Source organism: Cololabis saira, chromosome 15, assembly GCF_033807715.1.
Source record: "Cololabis saira isolate AMF1-May2022 chromosome 15, fColSai1.1, whole genome shotgun sequence".
Classification (NCBI taxonomy): domain Eukaryota; kingdom Metazoa; phylum Chordata; class Actinopteri; order Beloniformes; family Belonidae; genus Cololabis; species Cololabis saira.
Genome location: NC_084601.1, coordinates 13,995,457 through 14,020,939, shown reverse-complemented (window position 1 = coordinate 14,020,939; position 25,483 = coordinate 13,995,457). Strand labels below are relative to the sequence as shown.

Sequence of the window (25,483 nt, the reverse complement as noted above, 5' to 3'; positions counted from 1 at the left end):
AATCAGATGACTCAAATGATACAGTTGTAAGCATTCAGCTATCCAGAAAGCGCTGAAACACTTACTGGAGATGAAACATGATAGGCAGTGTTTTCTTCCAAGACGAAAATCCTATTAAACTTCAACTTTTGTTATTACAGTTAAAAACTATGGTAGCACTGTGTATGCTTATAAATGTGCGTGTTTATGCGACCCTTTTCCCAATTTAACACCGAAACAGGGCCATAAATGTCCTTTTCCTCATAAATGTTCCTGCTCTTCATTCCTTTAACTTTTACTAGTTGACTTTTCTTTGATTCTCTGTGAACGTCTCCTCCCCTACATTACTTTTGTGTACTGCACAATTCATCTTTGCATTTCTTTGTGTTCTGCAGAGCTCTAGGTACCCTCTTGCAATCATCTCTCTCTCCCCTGGTCTGGTTTTGTCTGTCTGTGTCCCCTCCCCCTCCCCTCCCTCTCTTTTCAAAGAGCTGGCTTCAGCAGTCTGCCTGAAATGAGCGATGCATACCCACACATGCATTGGGTGCTATTGCTCTAATCACAGGATCTGTGTGCATGTGCCTTTGGCTGCAGCACAACAGTGAGGATATGTAGCTTCCTGTGTGCTGCTGGCAGCGCAGGCTCATTCTGCCGCATGTTTCTTAGCGCCACCATTACGCAGAGGAATTCCCTACTGTGTCTGCTACTGCTGCTCACACAGAGTGTGAGTGGAGGTTAGAGGGAGGAAAGGAAAAGGAAAGCAAAAGGAGGCATGCTGCAAAGCGACACTGACAGATAGAGGACGGAGCTGGATTTCCATTTGGATTTTACATGAAAATGTGCAGCGTTTTTTTACGTGGAAACCACTTTTTGTGGGATTTACGGCTGACCTTTGTGCTATGAGACTGAGCACATATGTAAGAAAGAACATTCTGTATTTATGTGTGAGTGAAAGCGTGTGTGCGCGGTGAGTGTTTGTTCCTGATGCGGTCAGAACGGGCTAGTCGTGTGTGCATTGTGGTGCTGGAGGAGGTGGAGGAGGATGAGCCCTCTTCATCATCATCCCCACCTCCTCAGCACAAATCATCTCCTGAACCCAGATCCCATCCTTCCTCTCGAAGGACCGCTGCTCAGGATGACAAGGTGAGATGGGTCCTTTTGCTTACTTCTTTGTTGTTTAGTTTGCTGATTTCTTTAAATTTTAGTTATTTCTTTATTTTTGAGTGAGGTTATAGTTTGATGCTGCGCTATTTTAGGCATAGCTGTTGTTTTATTTGTAAATAACATACACTAGGATTATCAGAAGACTTTCCCATGCCAGGTATGAAGCTGAAACTTATGCTGAAGCATGTACTTGTCTTTCCCATTGCATGAAACCACAATTCACTGCCAACACATGTCACCTAGCACTAAATATAGCAAGAGTATATTCCTGGCCCATGAGAAGACTACTGATTTGTATAGCTTATCAGCAAAGTCTTGTTTAATCTTTGTGGCCCCCAGTGCTGGATATGTAAAAGACAGTGGTCACAAGTTTATTAAGCATGAGGTGGATGCTGCTGGTGTACTAACTCACTTTGTTCTGGTTTGAACAAAGAAGGTGCAAATAAGCTTGAAATCCAAGAAATTGCCATAGATGTACCGTAGTTGAACTTCCCTAATTGAATTTCCTAATTGAAGTTTCCTAATTTCCTAATTGAAGTTGAATTTCCCTAATCTTTCCTTGGTAACACCTCTGGATAAAACAGGTCTGTCTTGGTGTCATATTAGACACCCAGCTGACCTTTAAGGATCATGTGGCCTCGGTTTCCCAGTCGTGCCGATTCGCTCTTTACAACATCAGGAAAATCAGACCCTTCCTGACAGAACGTACGACACAGCTCTGGGTTCAGGCTCTGGTCATGTCATTCATTGACTACTGTAATTTCTTGTTGGTCGGCCTTCCTGCTGCCTCAGTTAAACCTCTGCAGATGATCCAGAATGCAGCAGCACGTCTGGTCTTCAACCAACCCAAGAGAGCTCATGTCACTCCGCTGCTCATCTCCCTGCACTGGCTTCCAGTTGCAGCATCAAGTTCAGAGCTCTGATTCTGGCTTACCAAACACTTACCCAAACGGCTCCTGCCTACCTTCACTCCTTCATCCAGAGCTACACTCCCTGTCGACAGCTCTGCTCAGCCAGTGAAAGAGGCCTGGTGCTTCAACCTCAACATGGCGTGAAATCGGTAGCTAGATTCTTCTGCTCCATTGTTCCCGTTGGTGGAACGACCTACCAAACTCTGTCCGATCTGCAGGGTCTGTACCTACTTTTAAGAGCAAGCTAAAGACTCAGCTCTTTAAGGAGCACTTCTGCATCTAGTTAATTTCTCTGCTCATCAGTAGGGGTGGGTATTGGGAAGGACCTCACGATACGATACGCATTGCGATATCCCGATTATGCGATATCCCGATTATTATATTCTACATAGTTCACCAAAAAATTTTAAAATGCATTACACATCTTAAAATCCAAGTTGTATATATGTACATCAGATGATAGTGATGTATCTTAAAATCTGAGTTGCACGTTCATCAGATTATAGTGACAATTCATGGGACAAACTGAGTCAAAACAATGTTTTATTATAACTATACAAGCTAAAGTTACAACATATTTGTATATGTTTTTCATATTATTTACATCATATGGAATTAACATTAAATTTAGTATGAGGTTGCTTTAATTATGTGGCAAATGATAATAAACACAAGAAAGATGGGTACTAAAACCAGGGACAGGCACAGTGATCAGTCAGTATAGATATAAATCCATAAATAAATAAACCTCTGTCCATTATTTTTCATTTTTTAAGGACAGGCAATTGTGTTATATAAAAAATAAATTATAAAATGAAATAAAACGTGAAATAAAACCTGAGCTCAGTGCAGGGCCCTCCCAGGGTTCTTAGAGAGTGGCAATTCCCAGGACTGTCACTTAGGTAGGAGCACTGGGTGATATAATGGGAAAAAAATCGGGGATAAAAAAAAAAAAAAAAAACGATATTCAAATTTTGAATATCGATATTGAATCGGCTGGAAAAGTATCGCAATATATTGCCATATCGATATTTTTGCCCACCCCTACTCATCAGAATTAGTTAGAAGATTAGTCCATTCTTTGCAGGACTCAGCACTGAGTAAGCTGCAGGCACTCATGACAAGATGATCGCATGTGGTGTCTTTTTAAGACGTAGCTTGCTTGTATAAAGGGACTGGTGGGTTGGGTGTAAAAGCACTGGCGTGACAGCACCTGTGTCCAACTGGACTCTCAGCAGTCTGACCAGCACTTATGCAGCTGTAGCCTATGTGATTTCTTGCTTGTGTTGTTCTCTCAGATGTAAGTCCCTTTGGATAAAAGTGTCTGCTAAATGACAATAGTAGTAGTAGTAGTATGTGGAAAAACAAATGTTCAAGTCTCACGGGTGCTTTTGTGACATCTGTGAAAGATCATAAAAAGATAAAATGGCATCATTAATGAAATCACAACTTTCCGTGTTTGTATGTGTTTATTTTAAGTAATATTCTAAAAACAAATTCTGAGTGGTCAATGATACCAAAAATGATTCAGTAATTTCTTAAGCTGTTTAATTGTTTGTGTTATTTTCAAATTAAGATTGCAGTACTTATCCTAGACCATGATTCTCACACAAACCACACTTAATCAAAAGTTAGTAAAAACTGATGTATTCTTAACGCAATGTCCAGAGTTGAAGTGTTATTTTGAAATAGCATTACTTGACTTTAATTTTGGTGTGTTTGCTTGATGTCACACCAGTCTCTCTTAAAGGTTCATCACGGCTGCAGAGGAATGTTGTTTTTAGAAATCTCTCTCAAAGTCCCTGTAATTACCAGGCGGAACCATACTGTCACATTCACTGCTGGTTGCATTTATGCACAGAAGAATAGCATAAACAGAGTTGAGGGATATTGAAAGATGCAAGGTCGTGACGTTTTTGTGCCTCTTCTTCACTTGCAGCTTCCTTCTGTTACATTTGTCAGATTTGTCTTTCTTACGAACATGTATTCTGTAAACAAATTAAAAGTCATGGAGAAGACAAAGCATGTCTGTACTTGTGCCTGCTCTCAGATCTTTTTTTTTCTTCATATTCCATTCATGTTTTACGTCGGCATTTCTGATCAGCTGTTCTGTCATTAGGTGACAAGAGAATAATTAACTCTTTACTACCCTGCTGAAGGATTTATGTAACAGTGGGTGTGATCATGTGATGTAGCCTACAACTGCTTCTTTCATAAACAAAGAGGTGATATACAGCTATGCGTGACCTGTACTTCTATCCCAGCCTGGGATTATGCTCTGTGTGTGTGAGTCTCCCATCTGTAACAGTCGTAACTCTCACAGATGTCTGCACAGAAAATGACTGCCTTACAAATGATGGTGTTTTTGTTGTGTTTTTTTTTCTCAAGCCATCTCTGTTGAAAGCTATCTTTAACGTGGACCCAGATGAAGTTCGCTCTCTCATATACAACAAAGAGGATGTAAACATTCAGGTTAGTAAAGCTTTTGTTGACTGTGGTTGATTTAAAATTGCCATTTGTTGCTGATTTTCCCCCTGAATGTTTTTATGCATGACCTTTTTGAATACTCGTGTGGTTTCACACTTACACATAATGTGGTATATGAATGACATAAAGGAGAGCAACACTGAGCTGTATTTGTATAGATTGAGTTGTTGGATGTTTTCTGGAAGATTGAAACATCTTAGAGAGATCTTAATCTGTCAGGCTTAGGGCTGTGCGATTAATCGATTTTAAATCTAAATCGGATTTATTAATCACAATCGATGTTTAAAAAAAGGAAAATCAGAAAATCGATTTTCCTTGTTTGCAGTTGGCTGCATTACAGACAGAGCTCGTCTAGTCATCTTTGTTTGGTCAAGAAAATTGTAAATGTTATCACTTTACTAAACTCAAGGAGGATTTACAGTATCTTTCAATTGCACTTCATTCCCAATAGGGAAATGTGTGTGCTATTTTTCTTTAAAAATAAAGATAAAATATTTGAAACAATTTATTCCATTGTCTTTTGTAGTTTTACCAAAAAAATCGAAATCGAAAATCGGGTTTTCAGAGAAAAAAATCTGGATTTTATCTTTGTCCAAAATCGCCCAGCCCTAGTCAGGCTATTTGTTTTTATTTATATTTGAATTGCTCTAGCCCCTTAGATGTGCGAGTACCTAACCTTCACCTGACTTCTCCTTTTGTTGCTCCCATTGCTTTTTTTTTAAAAATATTTTATTTATAGCACTTTTTTATACATGCATACATACATACAGGTACAGTAAGTAACTTATAAGTACAAAATCAGTAATACAAGACAATATACAAATCCCACCCAGCCTCCCTCTTCCTCCCCCCCACCCATGAGACAAGGACTTCACACAGGACAGAAAAAAAAGAAAATAACTAATATAAAAACTAAGATAAGGGGAAAACGACGAGTGGGCTGCCTAGATGTTAAGATTCCACTGCTTTGCTCCCATTGCTTTTGCCCTGTTTTAGTCTTGATGAAAACATTTTCTCTGAACCCCGTTTTGTTGTATTCTTTGTTTTTCTCCCTGGGCTTCTGTCTGCCTGTGGTTCTGTATTGCTTGGGTCATCAGACTGAGTCTCTCTGGCGTCAGCAACACTGACCCAGGTCTCTTGCAGTCACGTGACATTTGTTTATGGCCCCACTTTGCTGATTGCTCTCTGCTGCTCTGAAAGAAAGAGAGGTGGGGATAATGCAGCAGGGTGTGCTGAGGTGATGGAGTGAACTGGGGAATAAAAGTGAAGAGATGAAAGATATATTTTTCTCCTTGTGGCTCTGGTCTCATGTTTCCTGCGGTTTGCAAAAGTTCAGGTCTATGGATTCTGTTCTCACAGCTCATATGTCCTCTACGGCCTATGTTTAAAAAAAAAAAAAAAAAAAAAGGGGGGGGAGTTGCCATGTTTTAATTTGTGCTTATGTTTTGTAATGCTCTCCCAGGACAATGAGAAGCGCACTCCGCTGCATGCTGCAGCCTACCTGGGAGATGCTGAGATCATTGAACTACTCATCCTCTCAGGTAAACAGTTCAGCACTGCGTTGCTACCAGGATTCTGTCTGTCTCTTCCCCCATACATTGAAATGTGTGTTTGACATGCATGCCATACACGCCTCATGAGCACGTACCGGTACTACTGCTGTTGCAGATCAGGAACAGAACACGGATCGCTCAACCAAGCTGCAATAAACTAACCTTTTGAGGGATTACTTATGTTTTCAACAATAACAAGTCCAGATATTCAGTCAAACGTGTTTGAGTCACAGTCGGATCTGGAGCATGAAAGTTGTCAACTGGAAGAACCACAATAACAAAGGTTTAATGCCAACCTCTGCTTGCGACAGCTGGAACCTTTTGCAGGTTTAGCTTGAAAATACATGCAGCTAAATCAATCCTTTGTATGCTCACACAACCAAGTAGACATTTCTTCTAAGACATCACAGAAACAAAAAATAAAACAGATTGTACAAAGCAGAACCTGATTACTTCTTCCTCTTGAAAACTTTTGCTTTTACGGTAATTTGAATGTGGTGTCTATGTATATCTTAACACTAGACTGGTTGTAAGGATGTTTTCATTTGGTTGGCGCAGGGACATCGTGACACATAGTGAGAGGCTGTTCTCAATTAATGCTTTTTTTTTTTTTGTTTTAAGCCATCAAAGATGACTAAGTTCATGTCCACAGCAGATTTTCTTACAGGCTAAAAATACAGTACAGGCCAAAAGTTTGGACACCCTTCCCCATTTGTTTTGAACGAGAAGGTGTGTCCAAACTTTTGCTCTGTACTGTATGTTTTACCACTTTGGTTTGAAAGATTTCTTTTCCTAAGGGATTGTTCAACAACTATGTGTTTTATTTAATTAATCAATTTGCCTCATTAAAAGATTATGTCAGTTCTGTCAATAAAATTCTGGAAAAGGTCAAATTAAATTGAAAACAAGTACATTGTTACATCATTTCCACTTTCTAAAAATTGTATAATTTAAGCTTTAGTAAATCAAATTAATTAGAATTCATCAATGCCATGCTTTCTTTTTGCTTGCATTCCTGATGTTTCCTATTGCACTCTGTACTTTTGATAAGGACACATCTGTTTCCCGTCTCATTGCCAAATGTCCCCCATTCCCCCAGAAATTCCCCTCACCCTGTTCACCCCCCAAGAAGTGTGCTGTGCTAACTGGTGACATTTAATTGTGATTTTATTAATTTTCTGATGGCGTCTTTTCTGTCTCTGAAGTGAGGTAAACATGTGATAAAGAGGAGAGCGTAACAGACACAGTAGGGTGGAGTGATTGCATAGGTGCTCGTGTCGAGCGTTTCTGAATGATGTGAAGAGTTAGCAACAGGTGCAGCATCAGGGCTATTTTAACCCCACGCTGTGTCAGACGATCAGAAGTTTTATACCTTCCAGGCACTGTCGGCTCACCCTTTCCACGAAGCCTTGTAAAACATCTTTTGCTTGTTTGTTTGTAGGTTCCTCATGTTTTTCCTGGTTTTACCCATGTTTGTTTTTTAATGAATGTTTTTAGGATAAAACTTATCTAAAGAATGATTACTTTTGACCCATGTAAAGTCATACAAGTGGTTAGATTAAGGAAGAAACAAGCGAAAAATGGCCTGTTGTGTGTCAGACATGTGTGACATCACGCTGTCTCTCAATTCTCTCATTCAAGGAGCCCGAGTTAATGCCAAAGACAACAAGTGGTTGACTCCCCTTCACCGAGCTGTGGCTTCTTGTAGTGAGGTAACATTACACAGACACACATGCTGATCTGTCATTTAGTCACTCCACTGACTATCACTGTGTTATCCTCTGTCACAAGTAATAAAACGTGCTTAGATTTATAGTGATAATAAAACTTGTCATCTCTTTTAGAAGCTCCTATTAGATGACTTTCCAAATGATAGAGCTGTTATAGCACACATGGGGACTAACATAGGCCCAATCCCAATACACCCCCTACTTTCTTTCACTCGCCCTTCTTTTCTTCACTACCCCTAAAAAAGAAGGGACAGATTTTAGGGCACTTGAAATCTTCCCAGGGGCCTGTCCCAATACTCCCCCTACCCCTCGTTTTCATCCCTACCCCTAATCAGGAAGCTGAGAGCCAAAAGCTGTTTTAGACCCCGTCCACACGTAGCCGGGTATTTTTAAAACCAAATATTTCCCCCCTCCGTTTATAAAAAAATTTGCATCCACATTACATCGTTTTAAAAAAAAACCCCTTCCACACGTAACCGAAGATCTGCGTTTTCGACCACATTCATAAGCATTTCAAACCTGTAGATAATCTGCACAGGGTGCGCGTCGCCGCGTACCCTACGGCGTAGGCTCTGTGTCGGTGTAACGCAGTAAGCGGTGGTCAAGACCAGAGACCATTTATTTAATAGCTTGGAGAACAGATGCTGGATCATCTGTTAAACAAAAGTCGCACATCAGAGCAGATTTGTTGTTGTTTTGGCGCATAATGTGACGTTCGAAGACGCAAAACTCCGGTTGTGTGTGTCTACACGCATCTACATAAACGGAGTTTTCAAAAATCTTCACTTTGCCCGGAGTTTTTTTAAACCTTCGTTTATTTGCGTTTTCGTGTGGATGACAGGTCAAAACGTAGGAAAATATCTCCGGTTTAGCAGATATCCGCAGATATCCGGCTACGTGTGGACGGGGTCTTAATTTCAGCTGTAGCGCTGTTAATATGGCACTTTATTAAGTTTTAATATTTTTAAACTCATTTTTATGAAGAAACTAACTAAGAATATTGATTTTATTCACTAAAAAATAAGAAATGTCCACCATGTTTTTTTTTTTTTTAATTCAGTCCGCAAATGACGACGAAAAGCATTCTGGGAAATGTTTTGGTCCCTAGGTCGGCTAGTGAGGATCGCAAAATCCTCGCTCCGTAGGGACAATTCATAGCCACTACCCCTCGTTTTCTCCACCCCCCCTAGGTGAAAAGAGGAATTGGGACACCACTACCCTCACGGGAACGCGCAAACTTTAGGGGTAGTGATGAAAACGAGGGGTAGGGGGAGTATTGGGACAGGGCCTTAATGTAGAATATCTATTAGATGCCTTTACTGGATTTGAAAAACAATTATTGTGTGATATGTACAATCTGGCCTTTAAGGAACAAATGTCTCTAACTACCATAATACAGGCATGTGTTCAAAAGCTCTACCTATTTCTCGTGTCTTGGGCAGTATGCCCAAGCCATCACACCCCCTTGTTCTTTCACTTTCCCAGTGCTATTTTCAGCATAAAAGCTCCCCTAAGAATAGCAAGGAATTTTCAAAGCACGCACGGAGCCACCTGAAAACACTGGCATGTACTTTGTTGGCCCATAGAGACACCTACTTGTACACCCTCGGTCTTCCCAGTCCAACCAATGCTCTCTTTCCCTTCAGGATGCGGTGGCAGTGTTACTAAAGCACAGCGCAGATGTAAACGCTCGGGACAAGAACTGGCAGACACCACTCCACGTGGCAGCTAACAACAAGGCAGTTCGTTGTGCTGAGGCGTTGGTCCCGCAGTTAAGCAATGTCAATGTATCGGACAGGGCAGGGCGCACCGCCCTGCACCACGCTGCCTTTAGCGGACATATTGAGGTGGGTCTCTTTCTCTAAAGTGCACATACAACCAAACATACCAGCTCCTGTTTAATTTGATCTTTTTTTTTTTTCTCTTCAGATGGTGAAGTTGCTGCTTTCCAGAGGAGCTAATATAAATGCATTTGACAAAAAAGACAGGAGAGCTATCCACTGGGCAGCCTACATGGGTAAGATATTTGTGGATCTCTTGGCAGTTTAAATAATTTAAATCTTGTTTTAAAATTTTTACAGAGGAGAATCTGGCTCACCCCTGTGTCACCTCTCTTTATCAGGTCACCTGGAGGTTGTGAAGTTCCTGGTGGACAGCGGTGCTGAGATTGACTGTAAGGACAAGAAGGCCTACACACCCCTCCATGCAGCTGCATCCAGCGGCATGAGCAGCACAGTGCACTACCTGCTGAGTCTGGGCGTCCATGTCAGTACACGCAAACACATTAGTCCACTAGCAGTAGTGCTGGGCGGTATGACCAAAAATTTATATCACGGTATTTTTCAAAATTATATCGGTTTCACGGTATTTTTTTTTTTCATGCACAACTGGGTGTTAACCACATTTTCTAATGATTTGGAAAGGAATTGCTGCAGTAAATTGGCTTAGAATGGCCTATTTTACTGTCACGAGGAGGAAATATTGTAGAAAAACATTAATGTCCACACTAGTATAAATACAGGTTTGCATGGCCTCACAAATTTCATGCATTCTTGATATTCTATCACATGTTTGCGGCTGAGGTGGTGGCGCAAGTTGCTAGTGTTGCCTCCCGCGGCTACAACTTTAGCTTTACAACACTTGCAGATGATTGTTGTTTGTTGGACGTCGTCTTTTTTAAAGCCAAAGAATTTCCACACAGTCGACACGGCTCCTCTTTTCGGAACAAGTTCCCCTGTGTCATGTTCTGGAGCAGTGGTGGGACTTTCGCTTTAAACCGCTGTAAACAATGCAACTGCTAAACAGTCCCCTCACAAACAGTGTCCAGCGGCGCTACGTTCCGCCGCGCGGCGTTCCCAACGTTGTGTACGCTACTGTACATACTCACCGGTATTACGGTATATGAAAAATTCATATCATAAGAAACATAAACACCGATATTCGGTATGAACCGGTTTACCGCCCAGCACTAACTAGCAGTGTCAATTCCAATGTTTTGTGCGAGATTTTAAATAATGTTCATTGGCATATCAATATTATCACTTAAAGGAAAACAAGATTGTTCTTCTCTGCGTAGGTAAACGAGGTGAATGCATTCGGCAACACACCACTCCATTTGGCCTGTTACAATGGACAGGATGTTGTGGTTAGTGAGCTCATCGACGCGGGAGCAAATGTCAACCACGTATGTGAGCATCACTATGCAAGTGGGATATGGATTGTCACTACCCGAGCTCCCTTGAGTCATATTTGTTCCCTTGCTTCAGGTGAATGAGAGGGGATTTTCTGCACTCCACTTTGCTTCCTCCTCCCGCCAAGGTACGCCCTGCCAGGAGCTGTTGCTGGCCAACGGAGCACGTATGAATTTGCAGGTGTGCCCTCATGCAGATGTTCTTTATTACTTCTGTTGGAGTCTACGAATTTAACCAAGAAAATGTGTGTATTTACTTTGCAGTGGCTGAACCAAAATAGGTTTATCTACAGTGGGTTTATGTGTGTGTATAGGATAAACTATGAGGCATTTGAATAAGTGTACCGTCATCACTTTTCTGTTCAATATTTAATAGAAAGCTGAAATTAGATTATTGCAAACGCTTTGATTACAGTGAATGAAACTGATATTAGGGTTCCCACAGCCTCAAGATGCAAAGCCATATGGAAGATGGAGGGGGAGGACTGACTCCCTGAGGCAGCAAGCTGTTCAGATATTATGTGTGTGGGTTTTTGTGGTTCACTTAGGCACAGAAAAAGTGATACAAAGGCTCAAAAACACCATCTCCATCTTCTTGCCTCTCAGAGTAAAGATGGCAAGACTCCCCTTCACATGGCAGCTACACATGGAAGGTCCTCCTGTTCTCAGACCCTCATCCAAAATGGTAAGAGCCCCAAAGTTGTGTGTTTCTTGTCCAAGTTTTTTTTATTTTATTTATTTTTATATAGATATATAATTTTAATTTTTTTTTTTGTTTGTTTGGTTTTTTTTTTTAGTTTATTTTGTTTTGGTCATTTACATTTTAAGATGTTTGCATATAAACACTATATACAGTATACACACAGGTATAAATATATATATTATATATATGTACACATTTCCTTTTTTTTTTTTTTTTTTTTTACCAAAAAGGTATAGGCTGAAGTCTCATGGCTTATTTTGCCTATCCTTTTCAACAAAAGGCAGACTTCAGAAACAAAAGATACTAATAAGAAGAAAACGAAATGAACAAACAAAACAAAGAAAATAAACAAAGAAGAGAAGAAAATAAATGTGGTCACTCACGATTGAGGACAACTGCAGGAGGAAAGTTGCATAATTTAGACAGTTTAATATGAAGATAATTTATATTTGTGTTCTATATTTATCCATTATTTTAGATTTATAATTTTTTTTTTAATTTGTAAATTGAGCTACTTTTTTTAGTTCCTCATCCAGGCGGTTCCTTAGTTTCACCCCTTCGACATTGATACACCTTGACATTTTTTTTTGTTCTTGGCCATTTCTGCTCAAAAATGTTTGTTCACAAACTTTTAATAAAAGAAGACATTCTTGAGTGTATTTGGTTTATGTGTGCGTAGGAGCTGATATCGACTGCGAAGACAAGAGCAGAAACACTGCCCTTCACATTGCTGCCCGCTATGGCCATGATCTCATCATCTCAGCACTCGTCAGACAAGGAGCCAACACTGCCAAGTCAGTAACTGCCAGTGAATCATCTTTGTGTTTTGCTGCTTGATGTACTCTCTGCTTTAGTGATATAGAAAATGCATGGTTAAAATGAGAAGAAGACATTCTTTCAAAGTACCAAAGCTAATGCTTCAACATCCTGTAAACGCTTGTCTTTGCTTTTTTTCAGGAGAGGTATTCATGGGATGTTCCCGCTGCACCTGGCAGCTCTCAGCGGCTTCTCAGATAGCTGCAGGAAGCTGCTGTCTACAGGTATATTCACACTTATATCCAGTGGAATCGCCTGGTTGACATCTAAATTGCTGCTGATTGCATATTTGTGCAGGTTTTGTCATAGACACACCTGACGACTTTGGAAGGACCTGTCTACATGCTGCTGCAGCCGGAGGGTGAATATTTCTGCATACTGCATTATTTATACGACAGTTATATATGATATTATATCTAGTCTTCTTTTTCTGGCTTTCTTTTGCACTTAGTGTATTTTTCACATTTTAAGTACGTTTTTAATTATGTTTTTCATGTGTCATGTTTTGTTTTCACACTAAGTTTTCTCTCCAACCAGGAATCTGGAGTGTTTGAACTTGCTATTAAAAGTAGGAGCAGACTTTAACAGGAAAGACAACTTTGGAAGGTAATCTCAGATGTATGTTGTTGGGGTCTGAACATATTACTAACATGTCTGGTATGAACAGAAATAAAGTAAGACAGATGCAGTGGTAAACTTTGTACCACATTTTGAAAAGAAAAGTAGATTTTAAAGCCCTGACTGGTCTAAATAATGGTTAATTTAGTTTATTTTTCCCTCCCAGGGCTCCACTGCACTATGCATCAGCCAACTGTAACTACCAGTGTGTGTTTGCTTTGGTGGGCTCTGGAGCAAGTGTTAATGAGCTGGACCAGAGAGGCTGCAGCCCCCTGCACTACGCTGCCGCTGCCGACACAGATGGAAAGTAAGTTCAGCTTTGCGTTTGAATTGTGCCGTTAAGTTCAAATGCCTTGAAGTCCGTAGTTATTCTACGGTAAGGTATGAAGAAATCATAAAATGTGATCTGATCCTTATCAGTCGTAAACACATCTTCCACTGAAAAACACCACATGACTTGTTACAGTTTGTCATGGTTTGTTTTAGTTTAACTGAAAAAAAATTCAGAAGCAGTTTGTGAAAATTAATGTAACTCTATTATTACGTAACTAGTAAAACTATTATTGTCAGCTACCATTGGAAATAATGCTGTTTGTTTTTGCTAATCTCTATTTTGGTCTTGTCTGTCCAACGGACATCGTTCCAGACGTTTGTTCAGACGCAGCTTTTAAATCTTAAACCATGCTGCTGTGCATTTTTAGAGAGGAGACACTTCCACCTTGGAACCCTTCCAAACAAGCAGCACTTAGGGGGAAAAAAAAAGACTACACTAACTGTCCTGTCATCAACTTTAACATTTACAGTGCTTACCAAAGCCTGAGAGCCCTGAGATCTCTTGTTTTTTTTCCCCTTCATGTTCATTGATGATGCCTTTCCTCATTAGCCATGTGTTAAAACACACCTGAATGCTCCAGGAGGTGTTTACCCTCTTACTATATCTGGAAACTGCTTCATTTGACACCTAATTTTAAGACCTATTGTTATTTTATTTATTTTTTTTGAAGTATTTTTGTTCAAAAAGAAGTGTCCTTGGTCTCTGATAGATGTGTGGAGTACTTACTGAGGAATGATGCTGACCCGGGGGTGAGAGACAAACAGGGTTACAGTGCAGTACATTACGCCTCAGCCTATGGACGGACACTCTGCCTGGAACTGGTGGGTATATCTGCTGCACTGAGTGAAAAACATTGAAAATATTTTCCATGTTCTATAGAGAGTCACACAAGTTTAAAAAAAAAATAAAATAAAAAAAAATTGTCAGTCATAAACATAAATCATTTATGTTCTTTCAGATCGCAAGTGAGACACCTTTTGATGTGGTAAGGAAGACATTTAACCCACTGAGCTCTTGCAACCGCTAGTTCCCTTTTTTAAACTGTAGAGACTAACGAGTGAGCTTTTGAAGCTGCTATGGCCTGGCATTATGTCTTCTGCGTGATCCAATCATAAGTGAACGTCTCTAAACATAGGAGCCCAAACCCGCCATTAAAAAAGCATCTCAAGGTGTCTTGAGTGAATGTTTGTCATCAGATCTCTCCACCCTGATGTACATGCACGAATAAGAAATACCAGTTACAAGAGGCAGCTTTCCAGTCTGCTGGGAATCGGTATACAGTATATTCCAGCTATGTAAAGGTTGTTGATCCTGTATGCATTTGTTTTCCCACTGCTAGACGAATAAGGTCATTACAGTCTGGACAGCGTGTACGTGATCCTATCTCACTGTGTGCTCAACAAGTCTTGGGTGTCTTCATCCCTGTTCTTCCATCTGCCCCGTCTTATTCAGATCACTAAACGCTAATGCAGTATGAAGATTTAATAGATAACAGTAGATGTGCCAATGTTTTAATACTCGCCTCCTTGTGGCACACCTTTGGAAATCCCTCTTAAACATCTGCACTCTTGCTTCTTATTCCTGGAACAAATTTTAAAGCAGTGACTGAGCTCTCATTTCTCAGAAACCTCAATGGGTTTGATGATATCCACATGTACACATCTTGTTCAGAAATGAAAAACATATAATCCATCTTTCTGTTTCAGTTAATGGAGACATCAGGAACAGACACACTGAGGGATTCAGATACCCAGGCTCCGCTCAGTCCACTCCATCTGGCTGTGAGTATGAGGATCTGATAGTGTGCTTGTGTTTGACTTTGTCTTTTGGCCATTCAAGCGTTGCCTTGTTGGTTTCTTTGATGGTATTTTTACCTTTTTGATGTTAAAAGAAAAGTTTTATCTGTGTCCCACCCATTCATCCAGGCCTACCATGGACACTGTGGAGCATTAGAAGTCCTCTTGTCATCCCTATTGGATGTGGATGTCCGTAACCCAGAGGGACGGACCCCCCTCAGTCTGTCTAGCTCCAGGGGGCATCAGGAATGTGTGTCCATGCTGCTGCACCACGGTGCCTCCCCCATGACTCGTGACTACATACACAAAAAGACAGCCTTACATGCTGCAGGTATACCATCTTCACATCACGTGACTCAGCTTTTACAATAAAACAAAAAAGGAAATGTTTCTTTAGAAAATTAAATCAATGTATGTGTGTGTATCCCGTAGCTATGAACGGCCACACGGAGTGCCTGCACCTGCTCATGAGCAACAATGACTTGAACATTAATGTGGACGCACAAGACATCAATGGACAGTGAGTGTTTAAGTGTGTGCGTAGACTAAATGGCTCATTTCTGTAAATTAATTATGTCACTTTGTGGATGTGACTATAAATGGTTTCAGCTGAACATCAAATTAAATTTAAAAACCAAAGAAATCTCATTGAGTTATTGGTGCACTTTGCCCAGGACCCCTCTGATGTTGGCAGTGCTGAGCGGCTACACGGAGTCCGTCTACTCTCTGCTCAGTCAAGGAGCCAGCGTGGAGACTCAGGACCGCTGGGGCAGGACAGCACTGCACCGAGGGGTGAGATAGTCCAACCTCAGCACAAATATCACATGAATGAATGAAGTTTATTCAATCATGACAACACAAAAACAACTCAACACCAAAAAACATTGTGCACAGCATTGACATTTCACACAAAACCAATAATCATGTGTTGAACAATGACTGAAAAGGCCTAGGCTGAAGCAAACTGCTTATAAAAGCCTATCCTATATTACCAACTTTCTTTTTCTGGCTACAGACATGTTTTGAAATGTATGTTTGCATCATTCCAGAATTTAACTCCAGTAATGGAGACACATCTCCTTTTCTTAGCTTTTTGTACAGTAAAATTGCAGACACCTAAGATTATACAGAGTCTCCTGAATTGAAAATTAAGTCAGGGAGCCTTTTTGATTTTGCTCTGAACATAATTTGCATGATTTTATAATAAAATAAAGCATAAAATTTAATAACATGAGAATTTAGAAAAAGTGGCTCTGTGTGAGCAAAGTAATCAGACTTATTGATCATACGTATTGCTCGTTTTTGCAGTTTTATTATTGAATTTAAGGTGGTTTTAAAGGTGGATCCCTACAATTCCACACAGTAAGATAAATAGGGAACAATCAATGAGAGGTAGATCAAATGCAAGGCCTTGGAATTCAGTACATTTCTGGATTTATACAGGATTGCGAGTGATATACAGGATTGCGATTGACAAATCTTAAACTCTACATGCTTATTTAAAGAAGCATTATGTTGGTTTGCTCTGCTGTTGAAGTTTGTAACGGACTGTAAAATTATTTATAAGTAACACATTTTCTTCGGCTCCTTCTCCGACGTGGTTTAGCGTTGAGTAAATATTTAGTTGTAATTGGTCAGTCTTTGGAGAATATGTAATTGGATTTCTGGCCAAGTGCTAACAAGGTATCACACATAAAATGCAGTAATCTGTTTTCCACAGATCATCTCTTCAAAGCAAGTCAGTTCTCATCTTTGTTTGGAGCGAAAGAGTACTTTTTGTTTTTTTGTTTTCTCAGGCTCTTGGTTCATATTGAAAAGTAACCCACATTTCCAATCTCCACTTCCTTCAGAACCCTTCCCTGGGTTTGTAAAAATGTCATACCCCTAAATAAGGGAGGTAATGAGAACAATTCAGATCATAATAAATTCATATAGTGCCTGCTTTGCAAAGGTCCTAAAACCTTTTTTGTAAATGTTTAAGTGCTAGTATTAATTCCTGTTTCCACTCTTCACTTTAATTTCCTTCCTATATGATTTCTAAAATACTTGTAGTAATTTTAACAAAAGAAAGCGGCAACAGATTTTTGTTAATCTGTCTAAAGCCTTTTTACTGTAAACCACTGCCTCCTCTTGCAACAGCAACATAAAAACTGGACTTGGTGCTGGTGGACGGGATCTGTTGAGGAGCTAATTATTAGAAAAAAGAAAAAAAAACTATCTTAAACTAGAACCCTGATTTTGAGTACAGCTCTACATTAACAAACTGCTGTACCCACCAATACCTATGACAGATTTGGAATTTTATTTCTGATTCTCTTTGTCAGCTATTATAAAGAAGCTTAAACTCAAGCTTTTTTTTTTTATTTTTAAGTTCAACATGTAAAGATGAGAATGATTTGATTAATATGAATTCCCTTATTTACACTACTCCTACATTTTTGAACTGCACTTATTACCTTTTTTTCCCTTCAGCTCATTTCTTTTTTTACTTTGCTTTCATAATTGTTGTGAATAATTTAATGAGGGTGGACTGAATGATTTTCTTATAATGTAGTAAGCAGGTTATTTTTATTATATGAATATTTTTTTAGTTTAATTTATTTCGGTCATGACATCACAAAAAAAAATAATAAAAATAAGACAAACATCGAAATAGCTTTTACAAAATTAAAAATGACAACAAGGAAACGAATACACTGTTCAAAAACACATCACACATTACAAAAAAATTTCCAGTATAATAACATTTAAACCGAAAAAGGTGTAGGCTGAAGCAAAGCTTATTCATTGCCTACCTTCAAAAGGATTATTTAAAGTAATGAAATAAAAGCAAGAAGTAAGAGATGGGACTGCCAGTAAAACAAATTGCCTCCATGGGGATAACAACGATTCCTCGAGAAATAAGAAAGAAAAAAAATAAAAAGGTGCAGTCTATATGTTTCCTTTATCCTTGAATAATCAAATCAAATCAAATCACCAATGAAATGAATACCCAAATCAACATAGTAAGTATCACCACTCATTACTTTGGTATAGAGAAATCATCCTTCTTTTCAATGTTTGTTTAAATAATATTATATTTGAATAATATATATAATATTTGAATTTGTTGATGGAATTTGATCCTTTTGGATATTTTCCACCTCTCTTGCTCAGGCTGTGACGGGCCAGGAGGAGTGTGTGGAGACTCTACTCCAGAAGGGGGCCAGTGTGTGCGGGAAAGACATCCGGGGCCGCACCCCACTACACCTGGCATCGGCCTGCGGCCACGCTGGCGTCCTGGGCACCCTGCTGCAGGCCAGCAACGCTTCTCACGCTCACACCAACCTCACCGACAGCCAGGGCTACACACCTCTGCACTGGGCCTGCTACAACGGTACGGGAGCACAGCGTGACCCGCTGGACAAACACGTCGGCATCTCTGCTCCGTGTAAAGCTCCTTTGATGCAGCATGTGCTCTTTGACTTGTCCTCTAGGATACGATGCGTGCGTGGAGATATTGCTAGACCATGAGGTGTTCAGGAAGATTAAAGGAAACTCATTCAGTCCGCTGCATTGTGCTGTGTAAGACATCAGCCGTTCAAATGATTACCGTATTTTCTGGACTATAAGCCGCTACTTTTTTCATAGGTTTTCAACCATGCAGCTTATACAAAGGTGCAGCTATTCTGTGGATTTTTCTTCCACCGCTCGGGGCGCTCTAACCAGAATTAGAATCAAAACTAAGACAAAATACATGCAAATAAGAATACACTACTTCTTCTTTAGCAGATAGAAGTAGGTAGAAGCAGATTTCAAACAGATAAATGGATAAATAAATACCGGTTATTTTCTCTTGGTTCTGTCCCGTTTTAATCAGCAAAGTTGTTGCCATGTTAAAAGACACTGTTAGGAAAGGATCTATTTAGGTACAAACATGTACATCATTTACACTTCAAAATGGTTCTGTACATGTAGTAAATATCTAATCTAACAACATAAATATCTGCGGCTTGCATATCCTTTTTTTTTTTTTTTAAATGGAGCGCATGCGGCTTGTATGCAGGTGCGGCTTGTACATCTTTTTTTTATAATTTTTTAAAAAATAGAGCGGGTGCGGCTTATAGTCCAGAAAATGCGGTATATATGGAAAGTCTCTGTGACAGCATGTGCTGGTCTTTATTTTCTTTCTTTTTTCTCTCCAGAATGAATGATAATGAGGGAGTGGCTGAGATGTTAATTGACTCCCTGGGTGCAAATATTGTCAACACCACTGACACCAAAGGAAGGTAAGAGATTTAAACAAACTCAAGCTAGATAATGTTTCCCTTTTTTTAACAAATTGTGTTCAGAGTGAACCAAAATTTGGAGCTTGTCTCCCTTTTTGGTCACCTCTATAACTCCTTTCCGAGGTGGACTAGCGGAGCAGTGAAAATGTGCTGTAATCTGCCAGAGGTGGAATACAGATGCATCACTCCTGCCTTGAAAGTGCTTGCGTGTAGATTGTTGATTCTAACTGTGTTGGCGTTTTTGCAGGACCCCACTTCATGCTGCGGCGTTTTCTGACCATGTGGAGTGTCTTTCCCTTCTGTTGAGCCACGGAGCTCAGACAAATGTTGCAGACACACACATGCACCGGACCCCGCTAATGATTGCAGCTCTACACGGACAGACCAACGCAGTGGGTGAGTGTACTTACCGACGCATGCACAGTATAACGTACTAGACTTTGGTGTGGAGGCTTTTTCATAGGCCTGTGTTGAAAAAATCGATTTTCCGATTCTAAATCGATTCTCATATTAATTCCTAAAAAATCGATTCTTATGTCTAAAGATCGATCTTTTTTTTTTTTTTTCCATCATTTTTGCCAGGTGAACTTTAATCCCAGTAGTCGGACACACAGTTTGTCATGACACTTCTGGAAAAATGCCAGGTGCTTCATGGCAATATGTGTGCGTGGTGACAGAATAAATTAGATAAGCTAAAATGATTTGTTTACTGCATGAACTGTTGCAATTTCTTTCTTTTTTGCACTTTAAAGGTATTGTGACATCATTTTTAAAATGCTTTTAACACTATTAAAAGTCTTGGCCAACATCCCTCAAATGTGTCTAAAAGAGTGTAACAAGAAAAACTTCACTCTAGTACTCTATTCCTGGCTTTTTATTACAGTGTTTTTTTGCGCCGTGAAAAATGCTTCCTTTCCCCCCTTTCCTGTCAATCATTGCTCCGCTCCTCCTCCAAACCTCCTCCTCCTCCAGCCATACGCTCACAGCGGCGTCGGAGAGTTAAGCCGGGAGCGACAGGCGAAGCATGCACGGAAAAGCAGCAGGGCGAACCACAGCAAACAATCATAAAAATAAAGGCATGCAAGCAGCACTGTCCCCTTATCTTAAGTCCAGTCAGTGGCCGCGGGTCTTTTTAGCAGTTTTCCTCCGGTGATTAGAACAAAAGAGGCTCTAAACAGCTGCGTGTTAAGCCTCATTTATGGTTCCGCGTTAAATCGACGCAGAGCCTACGCCGTAGGGTCAGCGTATGGTGCGCGTCGCCGCGTAACCCTACGCCGTAGGTTCTGCGTCGGTGTAACGCGGAACCATAAATCAGCCTTTATGGTGCGCTGGAGAGGAGGCAGGGAGCTGGGTGGAGGGGGCGGTGATTTAGCGGATCGTTACGTAACGATCCGCCACCAAACCACATGCGCCGTTTTGGCACAGTTATGCGGAAAATCCCAGAAAGCACACAATACACTGAATGTTAAAAGTTGTCAAGACACCCAACAAAACACAAAAAATCAAGAGAAATGTGTTTTTCATGTCACAATACCTTTAAATGGATATTGAAAGGCCTGTTTGAGTTATTTATTTCTTAGTTATTTCACAATAATTATTGTGAAATTATTATTTCACTAGTTATTTTACAGTCATATAATTCAGGCAACAGCTCAAAAAACATTTTAAATAACATTAAGCCAAATCAATATTGAATCGAATCGAATCTTGACATTTGAATCGATACCCAGCCCTACTTTTTCATATACCTGTCCTGATTTGTGTGTTGCAGAGGCCCTGGTGAGCAGTGGTAGAGCAGATTTGTCTCAGCAGGACATGGCCAGGAACACTGCTCTGCATCTAGCATGTAGCAAGGTAATAACCAGTGAAAGTGTGGAAATGGTTTTTATTCATTCAGTATTAAAATCTGTTAGCTGGTGGGAAGAATTGCTCATCCACATAATTTTTCACGAGTCACTGAAAAATGAATAAGTCCACAATATGTTTCAAGAAGATTTGTTCCACGTGTTGGTACAAAAAACACTTTGAGTTTACATCTGAATGAGATAAAGATGAATTAAAATTCCTTTTTTGTTGTAAATATTGAAATGAAAGGGAGCTGCAATGTATCAGCTGCCCTCTGATTTCTGAACACTTACCTGAATCCAGATGGTTTTCTTAATCTGAGGTGACAGATTTGTCTGATGTGATGAGGTATGGAGCACAATTATAGGACTAAAGATAAACACATTATCACCCTGGAGAAGACAAATGCTTTCGTTAAATGGTGCAAGGTTGCACTTTGATAGTAAAGATACAGGAGGGGAAAATCACTCTGTCCATTTAAAGCTCTCAGGGTCAGACTAACTGCTATTTTCTGGACTCGTTTAATGACTTAAATGCTTCTAAAGTACAAGTACTGTATGTTGGGAAGTTTAGCAATAAGGTCATGCCATACTGACGTTGAAGAAAATGTCAAAGATAGTTTGGTCTGCTTTTAGGCTCTTGCAAGACGTTGATGATTGGGATCCTTTCTGGTTTAATTGTTCATCACGTTGCTCTCGGCTTCTTGCAGGCTCATGAAACAAGTGCCTTGTTGATTCTGGAGAAAACCAGTGACAAGAACCTCATTAATTGCACCAACGCTGGACTTCAGACGTATGTAGTTCACGGTTCGGTGCTCGGGTAAGCTCTGACTGGACATGTTTTAACAGTGCGTCTCCCTGTACTTGCAGGCCGTTGCACATAGCAGCCAGGAAGGGCCTGACGGTCGTGGTTCAGGAGCTAATAGGGAAAGGAGCCAGTGTGTTGGCAGTGGACGAGAACGGTTAGCTTCCATGTTACTGCATTAGGACACGTGCTCAGTATTCACATGTAGGGCTGGGCGATATATCGAGATTTTAATATATATCAATATATTTTCAAACGCGATATGGTACGCGACAATATCGTTTATATCGATATAGCTTCTTTTTTTTCTTTTTTTTATGATTTTGATATAGATTATTTTGTGACAAATTGACTTGAATGTTTTATTTGAGATTTGCACAAATGTTTTGTTATTTGCACAACTGTCAACCTCAGTGGAAAAGTCTGCCTGTTACTGTCTACATTGTATTAATTGCACAGTGTATTTTAATGTAATTGTTATGCAGGAAAGGGATATTCGTTTTATTTTATTCAAGAAGCATTTTTATTCTATATATGTAGGCAGTTTATTTTTATTTCATTTGTTTTATACATTTTGATATTGTGCCGACCTGTTAATAAAGGTACCTGTGTGACATTTGGCACGAGGCTTTGTATTAAAACTGACTGTTTTTTTTAAGAGTTTGCCTCAGAAAAAAATGAAGCCAACAGAGATGCTAACAGAGATGCTATGCTATAATGCTTTGGGGGAAACCCCAATTATGGCACAGAAAAAATATCGATATATATCGAGTATCGCCATTCAGCTAGAAAATATCGAGATATGACTTTTGGTCCATATCGCCCAGCCCTATTCACATGTTCTGCAATGGAAATGTATTTCCTTCTTCCCTTCTCACTCTTTACTTTTCCAGGTTACACTCCAGCTCTGGCCTGCGCTCCCAACCGTGATGTGGCCGACTGCTTGGCCCTCATCCTCCACTCAATGATGCCCGCCTCCCCTATGGTCACCATAGCAACTATACCCGCTCTGTCTCTCACTCAGACGGTCGTCAACCACCACCCAACTTCCAATCACAATTCCAAAGGTGTGGCCTTTGATACTCCACCCCCGCTGAGACCTGATCACATGACGTACTGCAGGCCGGAGCGGCCGCTATCTTCTGTCTCTGCGGACGACGAACTGAACGACTCTGACTCGGAGACGTATTGAAGACAATTGGACGGAGCCCCATAATGCTGACAGTCCAGCCAGCCACTCAGGAGCCTTAAATAAAAGACAAGAGACTAAAAGATGGAGAAATAGAGCAGATTATTTTTAGGTAAGCTTCTTCAAATCTAAAAATAGTCTTTGTATAAACCTGATATTTGCTTTCTTAAGGTGAAAATCTGTGTTTAAATAAAACAAAGAAAATCCCACACTGCAACACAGACCAACGTACACACACACACACACACACACACACACACACACACACACACACACACAGACACAGACCAACGTACACATACATATACACACACACATACACACACTTTTTCCAGGCAGCATTGTTTGTTCAGTATTATGGCCAGTATGTTTTAGGATTTAAAACAGTTTTCTTTTAGGAATTAAGCTCCAAATGTTCGTGGAAACTATTTAAAGGAGTTAAGCATTTTCAGAGGTTTATTTCTAATTTATTAGACAAGCATCTAGTGAAGCAGGGGACTGCTTTTTTAAAGCATGATTTTTCTAAAGAAACAGGTGGAAAGTTTTATGGGACCAGCTAATCAAGTTGTTGTTTTTTTCCCCTCCTGTACTTGAGTTTTTTTATAAACTGAGTTTTTCTTTGAGCTGTGACGGCAGACGTCAATGACTGTCAATCACAGACGTCGGTGTTGCTGAGCGGGAGCCGTCTTTACTCGAGAAAGTAGTGGTTGAATCCTACATATTTATTCCAAGTGGAGACAGAGCCGGTTCTGTCAGCAGGCGGACGTAAAACCCAGTTACTGTACGGATGGTTCCAGTGTCAGTGAACCGACAACCTGGAGGAGCAACTCATGAACTTAACCTGTGACGCTGTAACTACACAACCCATTTCCAGAAAGTACGCTTTTTTGGTTTTTCTAAAATGCAACATAAACTTAAATCTGTCTCTTTTTTTTTTATTAATTGTAATCTTTAGCAGATGCAAGTGTAGGGAAATGATTTGCAGTGTCTTCTCTGACCAACTTTGTATTTAACAAATACAATCAAACCTAGCATTTGATGGCACAATCTACTGTCCGGTTGCCACCGGGCAGGAGGTCTAATGAAAACAGGGTAGCGGTGTCTCTGGTAGGGGCTCGTGTCCAGGTAACCTGGCTGCTTCTCTGCGCAGAGCTGATCTATGGCTTCCTCGCTGCCTCGCCGAGCTTCAGGTTACATATCTGGATGCAGTAGGAGATTATGATGAGTAACAATGGTTTCCAAGGTACCGCTGACACCACAAGGATATATTTATCACAGTAACATCAAGTTTCTCATGCAGTTTCTCCTGAGGGCTCCAACATCACACGCTCCTCACACTCCCTGAATCGTTTCACAGTAGTATGCTTTGTAAATGTATACATTTATTTTTTTAGTTTAGCACCAAGTGATGAGTCACGGACCATCTTACCTCAGAATGACTAAGCCTTTGATGGATGAGCCTTATTAACAGCCTCAACTTTTATTTATAGTATTCAATTTTGCTTTAATTTCTACATGACGTTGGTCACTGATGACATTGAAAACTATTTTCTTTGTTCTTATCTCTAAAAAAAAAAAAGAAGACCTTCTGCAGAGGTAAATGAGAAGTATTGTACGAGTGTTTGAACAGATGAACGTTTAAAAGGCATCATAAAAACACTAAACATTTACCAAACAGTTTAATAAATTAGATTGAAGTTTTTGATGCATTTTAGAAAACTTCCCAACTTTAATTGAAGATGGGATAATGGTGACACTGTGAATGCATTTGTATTTTTGTGTGTGTGTGTGTGTGTGCTAGTGTGCGTGCGCTTGTGTGTGAGTGAGTGAGAAAGAGAGAGAGATAAAGACATTAAATATTGCCTTTTTAGGAATATGCAAATTTCATGCAGAGCTGGATGCTACCATGTGCAATGTTTGTAAAGACTAAGTAAGTGATGAATAAAGAGATTTGTTTTTCACCTATTTTAGTTTTTGTGCAGAGACAGAATGTGTAACAGCTGAATGTCATTACTGGTCATAAGAATTTAATTTGATGTCATTTAAGTTACGTGACTACTTCTGTCTTTTGTAAGCAGGATTAAGCAAAATGTTTC

At 40.0% G+C, this 25,483-nt stretch overlaps 1 protein-coding gene across 2 annotated transcripts; it reads left to right on the top strand.

The window, feature by feature from the left end:
* The first annotated feature begins 497 nt into the window (after nt 1-497).
* Nucleotides 498-25,352, top strand: LOC133461589 (serine/threonine-protein phosphatase 6 regulatory ankyrin repeat subunit A). Of its 2 annotated transcripts, XM_061742665.1 has the most exons (29): nt 498-1,122; nt 4,443-4,526; nt 6,004-6,082; nt 7,736-7,806; nt 9,471-9,671; nt 9,754-9,841; nt 9,947-10,089; nt 10,901-11,008; nt 11,091-11,195; nt 11,621-11,699; nt 12,397-12,511; nt 12,675-12,757; nt 12,831-12,894; nt 13,071-13,139; nt 13,318-13,458; nt 14,195-14,306; nt 14,444-14,470; nt 15,192-15,266; nt 15,411-15,612; nt 15,714-15,801; nt 15,956-16,073; nt 18,438-18,657; nt 18,758-18,845; nt 19,466-19,549; nt 19,797-19,945; nt 21,321-21,403; nt 22,104-22,186; nt 22,264-22,355; nt 23,092-25,352. In XM_061742665.1, the coding sequence occupies exons 1-29, from the start codon at nt 964-966 to the stop codon at nt 23,388-23,390; spliced, it is 3,309 nt and encodes a 1,102-aa protein (XP_061598649.1). In that variant the 5' UTR covers nt 498-963; the 3' UTR covers nt 23,391-25,352. The 2 variants fall into 2 exon arrangements, with proteins under 2 accessions (XP_061598649.1, XP_061598651.1); XM_061742667.1 differs by lacking the exon at nt 14,444-14,470.
* The last annotated feature ends 131 nt before the right edge of the window (nt 25,353-25,483 follow it).

Bases quoted from the DNA above. Each gene is read 5' to 3' on its own strand.
- LOC133461589 (XM_061742665.1), top strand. From the start codon at position 964: ATGCGGTCAGAACGGGCTAGTCGTGTGTGCATTGTGGTGCTGGAGGAG. The intron at 9,672-9,753 runs GTGGGTCTCTTT...TTTTCTCTTCAG, and splicing joins CCTTTAGCGGACATATTGAG to ATGGTGAAGTTGCTGCTTTC. The intron at 11,009-11,090 runs GTATGTGAGCAT...CCCTTGCTTCAG, and splicing joins CGGGAGCAAATGTCAACCAC to GTGAATGAGAGGGGATTTTC.